Source organism: Notothenia rossii (assembly GCF_949606895.1).
Source record: "Notothenia rossii genome assembly, chromosome: 4".
NCBI lineage: Eukaryota > Metazoa > Chordata > Actinopteri > Perciformes > Nototheniidae > Notothenia > Notothenia rossii.
In genome coordinates, this window is record NC_136902.1 from 11,028,713 (window position 1) to 11,037,440 (window position 8,728).

Genomic DNA, 8,728 nt, shown 5'->3' on the forward strand with positions numbered 1-8,728 from the left:
AGCTAACATATAGCTATGGTATAACTATTCAAAGGCATTTGATTTATACGATTCAAACTGTGAGATTTGACTTGTTGAAGAAGTCATGTGGTCCAGATGTGAATTGAGACCTTGTACTTTGTTTGCGATGTTTAATAACATTGGATTTGAATCACAAAGGAGGACACAACAATCTGCGATGGGGATGTTTGGCTGGAGGTGGAACTCTAAAGCATTTCCACAGGTGCTGAGTACATCTCAGCTCAGTAAATGTAAAACCAGAGTCTCAAATCCCAGTCAAACCAAACTCTGTCCAACTCTCCCGGCTTTCAACATTAAAACAAACTCATTCTCATTCTCTGGCTCTCGGCATCTTATTGTCGTTCATTAATGCAGATCATTAACGAGTCTGCATGTAATTATACTCGTGCAAATTCCCAAATGCTCTATTTTTGAATCAGTTGATGTAACATCTTGTAAAATATTTAGTTTTTCTGGCTTCTTCTGCCTTCCCAGAGAGGTCAGGAGACAGCTGCAGCCCGGAGCAAAAGGGCTCAAGGACGCCCGTCTACTCTCCCTGAGAAACGATTTCAATTCTCTGAAGGGTTCAAATCACTACAAACATAACAAGAGGTGTTTTATCTCTTCAATCCCGCTTTTGTTTTTTAGATGTTTTTAAGGAGGGCATTTATTCTTGTTTTGCTCCACTGAGTTTGACTTGTAACCCCTCTGTTAAAGGAGCTTAAAACAACAAGTCCGGTTCAAAAGGCACCGACAGCTTGCCCTCTACATTTTGTAAACAGTGTTTTTGTCCCATCATCGTGTGGTTACAAAGGGTCATCATTAAAAACTTGATTACAATATGGTGCCTTAAATACACCAACTCAGGATAAATGGATCATGTAATGGTCAATGTTTAAAAAACACCCTATTGTGCTTTTGGGGGTTTTGGCTTTCCTGTGTGTTATATAGGTTTTTGTGCATTAATGGTTTGCAAATGTTAAAATCCCAAAGTTCCCTCCAGAGAGAGTTTCTCTCCCACCCTCCGCCCTGGAATGCCTCCATGGACTCCTTTGTTTACTTCTGTAACATAGTGACCTCACTATGTAACACTTGCATATTGTACATTGGCTAAGGAGCTTTTTGAACATTAAAACATGGAAGCATGTCACAGTAGAGGCACTATATACAAATATGAACCTGACAATGAGCAGAATCAAGCTCCTTTGAGTTTGAAATGTTAGCTTTCATGCTGCTAACAATTAGACAAAACATGGGGGACAGAGGTAAAGTACTTAATTTTACTGCAAAAATATAAAGAAAATAGGAAGGGAGAAGATATAAAAGGGAAGGAGGGCACAAACAAGCAGAAAATAAAAGCTTCCTGTTGAACTGCTGCTGGAAAAGATCATATTCAATAAAAAAGAAAATCCCTACTCACGCTGCACATTGATTTAAAACTAGCTGGTGACTACTTGGGTGGGTTTTTTTATGTACTGCAGAGGGTTGCATTGTTGTTCGTGAATCTTGTAGACTAATACGGTGTTACTCAAGTCTGTTCTGGACTCATGGGCTTTTTCAGTAAGTTAAAGTACTTGTTCTTCAGAAAATTAAACTGCATTGTCTCTGCTTTTTTTGTAAGGTGTCTATAGCCAAACATGTTTGGAGCTACTGGTTTAATCTTTATCATTTCATTGTATTTCAGGAGCTTGTGTTGTAGCGGCGTCACATAGCTGCTTTGGAAGCGCCGCCTTTTTATTTAAGTGATTGGTTCGTTCATGTTTGTACTCGTGGGGTTTCAAATGTGATGGCGCATGCATGGGGTACTCTTTTCAAAGATGTGCCTGTTGTCTGTGTTGTTTTAAAACGTGTGTCCTAAGGGATCCGTTAACTTGAACTGCAAACTGCAGGTTGTCCATGGGAACTGAATGTTCCCATGGACAACCTGAACCTATCACATGTTTGTATCTTACCTGTTAAAGTGAAAACTTGTATAACCCAAATAAATGTAGAGAAGTAAAATAATCGATAATTTGTTCTTTATATGTATAATACCATTTTGAGAGTTGCTATTAAGACATTTAAGCAAATTAAGTATTTTCTGTTTCCTTAACCAACACTATTACATAATACACCAAAGGACTAAACCGTTAACTATAAACATTTGGTCTCAGTCGAGAATGATTTCAGAAACTGCTCAGACTTTAACTTAATTGAATTTGACTAACAGCCCGGCTGCTGCTCATAATACTTTACTCTGGTCATTATGGTTAACGTCATTTTATCTTTTTAGTACAAGTTACAGTTGCTATTTCTGTCATTGTATGCTTATAATGGATATTTTCATTTCATTTGTTTTATATGCATGTGTGGTTTCATGCGTATAACATGCGGGTTAAACTGACAACCTGGTGATGTCATTAATGTTTCACAATGTTTGAAGTTGACTCACAATCAAGTAAACCCAGCTCTTAAGCAATTACAATAAAAGAAAAAACACCTTACAATTGGGGGGATGGATAGTTTAAAGCACAGGATAGGATATCAGTTTGGATGTGTTGTGGGAGGAATGCTGCTTTAAAGATTTTGCCCGTGGATGCTCTCATTTTACATAAGATCAATCTGCCTGTGTGTGGAGGAAGAAAATATTCAGTTTCAAGAACATGACAAGCAGCCAGATGAGGAGAAGAGGAGCACAGAGCTAATATTCCTGTCAGCATGTCCGGACAGAGAGAGAGGAGCCACGGGAAGAACTGTGTGTCAGACCTCAGAACAGAATCTGTCACAGCCAGGACGAGAAGGGCAGATGGACAAAACGCCTCATGGGAGAGGAATTCATATTTTTACTATCACTGTTGTAAGTGATGTGTGAATAAAACGAATTCAGCATTGTGGCAAAAATACTCTCACTCTGTCCCGATCGAATTCTGCACATTTCTGTCACCAGTAGGAAAGGTAATATTTTGGGGGATCAGCGCACACACATGCACATTGCACATAAAGGGACATCGACGTGCACACACATGTAGCGAGCACGTACACACACACATCCCACTATCCAGCTTGGAAGACAATGCTCACATGTGCACATTAAACACACCAGCACGTACACACACACACACACACACACACACACACACACACACACACACACACACACACACACACACACACACACACACACACACACACACACACACACACACACACACACACACACACACACACACACACAGACACACACACACCCCTCTGGTTCCCCACAGTACCCCAGCGGTCCTACCTCCAGACTTGACCCAGCTGCAGGACGTGAAGCACGGTTTGAAAGACCCACATGCAGACGATGCAGCACCTCCGGGGGCCCCCGACTCTTCCTGCCGTCGCAGGCGGGGCAGAGGCTGTATAAACCGGGGTAGCATTCGCCGCGTTCCCCGCTGCCGCGCTACCGCCGCGCTGGTCGCTGTCCTTGGTGCTCAAAGTGTCGTTCGCCGTGGCCGCGCCGCCTGCCGCCACCGCGCCGCTCCTGTTACCGCTCGCCGCTCCATCCCCGCAGCTCAGATCCGAGTAGTCATACAGGAACCACCTGAAACTCAATACCTGGACCACAGCGGAAGGCACCACGACGAAGACGAGCGTCAAGCCGAACCACCAGTAGTCACCTCTCAGGTAGTAGTCGGCGGCCAGCCACAGGTCGGTCGCGCCGTCGGAGAAAAAGACGAGCAGCGCGCAGAGCACCCAGCAGCAGTCCAGCACCGTGTACGGCTTCCCGCCCAAGGCGCTGCAGCGGGGCCGGGCGGCGGGGATCCCCGGCTCCGAAAGGCTCCTGGGCGTGTTGTCATCTTCCACAGACACCGCTGCTCCATCCGACTTAGCGGCCATGTTGGTTAGGATAGGAGAGAAAGACAGAGAAAAGAGGTGGGGATACGGGAGAGAGAGAGAGGGAGAAGGGAGGGGAGGGGGCTGGCTGTGTGCAGGGGAGAGAGAGCGAGAAAGATTACATCATAACTAGCCTCATCATCAGCCAATTAATTGCGAGGTGTCATTACTAACAGGGCTTTTAACACCATGGCACCAGCAAGATGTTTACAGGACATACAGCATCAAGGATATTCCTGTAAAACATTGTATCACCTGCAGGGTTTTTTGTTTTTGTTCCTGTCATTAAAACCTCTGCCATACGCCGTCTCTGCAGCAGCAGATGACAGGATGTTGTTGTAAACTCATATGAAGAGGGTTTTATAAGCTGCTCGTGCTGAGTATCAGTTTCTGACTTCACTTGTCATTTTTTACTATGAAGGTAGTAAACCTGTGAACGTATTCTGTGCATGGGTTTCTTGGCTCGCCCTGCATGATGAATCTCCCTTCAGACAATAAATGTTAAAATGTGCTGCGCGCATACTTAAAATAATGTGCCCCACATTTAAACGATGAGAAATTGCAAGAAAAAGCCATCTGCAGTTTCATAAAACTAGCTCTAGTCAGACAGATAATTTCACATAAGCTTTTCTCACCCGAAAGGTTAAAAGGTAAAAACACAGTGTTTCCCCTATACTCTTATCTTTGTGCATAATTAAATGTATATTATATTTTTTCAGGGGAAAAACCCTTGTCTGCATGTTGCGATCACAAGAACACAAAGAGAGAGAAAGATTTATTACAGTAAATATTGGTTATTTTCATTAATGCTGCCCGTAGACTGGTTATAAAGTGAACATAAATCACACTTTGTTAATAAGTCTGAAATATGTATTGTACCTGCAATTTAAGCATTTAATGAAGGAGAACAAACATGACACTTGGATTTTTCTACATAGTAAGCTGATTTCTTAGGTTTATGGACAAAAAGAGAATCGTCTAAGAGAACAAATATCACAGTTAAACCATAAAACTCCATTAATCCAGTATCTGAATTTGATGTGTTTGTTAAAAACATTCATTGTTACAAAATGCATATATGAGAATTGTAACGATCATAATTGTGAGACCAAAATCAAAATCTTAGAACTATTTCTTCAACTTTTTACTTTCCCTATCCCAGGCCATTGGATCGACTGAACAATAATTGTATTTGTGTTTTTATAATATGGATAGTGTCGATGTTTCCTACTAAGGATGTTGTTTTGACTCAACCCCTAACAGGGAAACAAAAAAATAATTTAAAAAAGGGTCACAAATACGGTTTGTAGTCAATATGTACACTTTATCTTAAAGAATACATTAAGGCGTTTTCATTTGCTGACACAGCTGGTCTTGTAGTTTTTATCAAACATTCAGCAGTGGATAACTCCACATTTAGTGCTCTAGTATACTTGTGGCAGCAGGACATTGTGATGGATTGAGTCAAAATAAACTACAGTGTGTGTTTATGGTAATGAAGCAACATGTTACCCAGTGTGGCTGTTTTAATTTCTGGACAACAATAGCTCTGTGGCACAGAGGAGTTAGTTTGATCTCGACATTGTTGTTTGTCAGAACATTATAATCAGACTGGTCCTTCAAGAGTTCCTCAGCAGCTGTTATAGGAGAGATGTTCATTTCTCAGTATTCTCTCCTCGTCTCAGCTGTTCCCAGACTCTCTCTATGACTGCCTGTGTTTTAGCGTCCGGGCCTTTAAAGTGCATTTTTTTCTAATTGTAACGAGGCAGTGATGCATAAAGCTGACAAGACACAGAGCAACTGGTCTGTTTACAGCAGTGACCGTACTAATTGAAAAGATCCTATAAACTGTGAGCAGAATAGGCAATGAAACTCTTTGTTGAATTACGGCTCTGCGCTTCACTGCCCGCAATGAACCAATCAGCTGCTGTGTTTCCCCATCAGGATAGGGTTTATCTGAGGGGGGTTCAACCCAAAATGTCTGTGGAACAAGATATAGAGCCCAGATCCTAAAAGGAGAATAAGTCTACTAGCCACTTCAACATTGGTACTCCTACATATTTCATACATTTTAATGGTCAGAACAACGAGACTATGTACTCCCCATGATGTGGTTCAATGCCTCAGAACTGTTTAATTCCAAGCTGGAGTAGTTCTGGCTTAAATGTAAAACACACACATTTGTCAGAATATTTTATTTGATAACCTCTGCCCATTATGAGTTGGAGATTAAGGGGAGCTAATTAGAGATCCCAGATCATCAAGGCTCCGACTCACTTTAGAAAAACAGAGCAGAGATCCTGCTTGGCAGAGAAAACGCTGTCACATTCGAACCACAATTATAGAATTTAAAGTTTTATGCAAGGTTTTCCATTAAACAACCCTGAAATAAAACCATATCCGTTTCTAGTTCCTCAGAAAGTTCTTAATCACTCCTGCCGAGGTTAAGGGGAACATTCCTGAAGCCAATTTAAACATGTAGATATATCTCTGGACTTTAATTGTGTCATATCAATCTACATCTCCAACAGCTCATACATGACTACAACTACAACGTCAGTGCAGTGGACGTATAAATGTATTTTGGTATTCTCCATTTCACCTAGTAATATGTATCGTGTGAGCAGAGAGAACACTTCTTAAAGACAGTGCCTAATACATTAGCTAATACAGCAATGCCATCCTCTGATGGTATTTTATCTCAAGTTGTTACAATTTATGAAGAAACAAAAAGTGAAAGACACATTTCATATGTTGCTTTTCTGCTAGGTACTGTGGCTCACTAAGTATTAGCATTAACCATATCAAATGTACGGTGGCTGAGAAGTGCAAACGACATTTACAAACTGTGAAACGCTTCAACAAAGCTTGAGAAGAAATGTGAATTTTATAAAACAAATGTACATTTTATAAAACAAATTTACATTAGTGAAACACTTTTACCAAAGAAAAAACTATTTAACATTAACAAAAACAAATTAACAAGATGCAAAACACTTTATAAAGCTAGAGACACATTTACATGTTATAAAACAAAATTGCTTTTTATAAAAACAAAATTACATTAGCGAAACACTTTTACAAGAACTGAGACAAATTTACAAGTCCCGAAACACTTTAACATTTGCCGAAACACTTTAACATTTCCCGAAACACTTAAAAAAACTAGAGAATCAAACCGGAAAGGGAATGTCCATCATACCAGAAATGACTTGCAAGTGATTGACACAAACTTAAGTTTGTTTTGGCGGATAGACCACCGGTACCTATGGACGGTACAAGTGTGTTTATGGTCGTTAAACATGTTTTGTCCGTTCTCTCACCTGGGCCAAGTGACACGGTTTTGCTCATCACGATTCAGATTCTCGTGCGCACGAGAAAGTTACCGGTTCGCCAAGTACGAAGTGGAGCTGTGCCTTCACTGTGTTTACCTTCATTAGAACAGCTAAAGAGCGACTGCAGGCTGCTTCGTTTTAACTTCACACACACACACACACACACACACACACACACACACACACACACACACACACACACACACACACACACACACACACACACACACACACACACACACACACACACACACACACACACACACACGCACACACACGCACACACACACACACACACACACACACACACACACACATCAAACTGTGTTTCGCTAATGTAATTTTGTTTTATAAAATGTAAATTTGTTTTATAAAATGTAAATTAGTTTTATAAAATATAAATGTGTCTCAAGCTTTGTTAAAGTGTTTCACATCTTGTTAAATCGTTTTTTCTTTGGTAAAAGTGTTTTGCTAATGTAATTTTGTTTTATAAAATGTAATTTTGTTTTTATAAAATGTAAATTTGTCTCAAGCTTTGTTAAAGTGTTTCACACTTTGTAATTGTCGGTAGCCACCGTACAATGTTCCTTTAACAAAATGCTTTACAGTTCTGATTCACATTTTAAATCACTGAAAAAAGCTCTTTGCATTGGTGACATCACAGTTAATAAGCTGCAAATGATGCAGATGTCACATAAACTCTGTATATTTAATATACAAGTTATTTATAATTTAGACACTCCTGAATTAGGTTGTGAATTAAGGTAATGTGGAGACAGACGGTTTTGCAATGTCTCTTTAATCTCCAACCAGACCTGTGTGTTTATTATATCATTTCTACAAAAGAGATTGAGCCTTTAATTAAAGCGCCCTCATCAGGCAGGTGGGAGAGAATCCCCCGAGTCCTCCTGGGAGCTGCAGTTCTCTCCCTTCAGCTTCACCTGAACTCACACTCTGTCTCTGTTTCGCTCTCAGGCTGCACATTCCTGACAAATGAGGGTCATTATAAGTTTGAGAGCGCGGGGAGCTCATTAGAGGTCTCAGATCAGCACTGCCGCTGCTGTGATACACTTTAGTGAATACGCAGACTCTGAGCTGCAGAGCGACTCCCAAAACATCTGCACCAGCACACCACTGTTTCTAAAGTAAGGATTTTCACTTCCTGAATTTCTTGGTAATTGAAAAGTAACAGGATTGATTCGCCAGCAGTGACATTTCTGTGATCACATGAGCAGACTGAAGAGCCTGGAGCTTTTATTTTCAACATCTGTCAGAGGATTAGGAGGAAACAGAAGCTCCCACAGTCATTAAAGGAAAGCAACTTCATAAAACTCACTTCTTTAAAAGGATGTATTACATGGAGAACTACATGGAGTCTGCTGAGTGAGCACTGATCTAAGGCCCCTCACTATCCCAACATGTCAGCTTTCTCACAAAATCACTTCATTTGCAGTTTCTAAACATGAATGGTTCCAATTAACGGTTTGGTATGTGTAAATGCCTGAAGGCTGCATGGCCATTTAGAACTGATCCAATCA

The 8,728-nt window shown here is 40.7% G+C and overlaps 1 protein-coding gene across 1 annotated transcript in view; it reads right to left on the bottom strand.

Annotated features, from left to right (window-relative positions):
* xkr7b (XK, Kell blood group complex subunit-related family, member 7b) overlaps nucleotides 1-3,903 on the bottom strand; it is a 68,776-nt gene extending 64,873 nt beyond the window's left edge. The window contains exon 1 of the mRNA XM_079677024.1: nucleotides 3,263-3,903. Within this exon, the coding sequence (XP_079533150.1) occupies nucleotides 3,263-3,858 (596 nt within the window). The 5' untranslated portion in view covers nucleotides 3,859-3,903. The remainder of the gene's footprint in view (nucleotides 1-3,262) is intronic.
* Nucleotides 3,904-8,728: the final 4,825 nt, after the last annotated feature.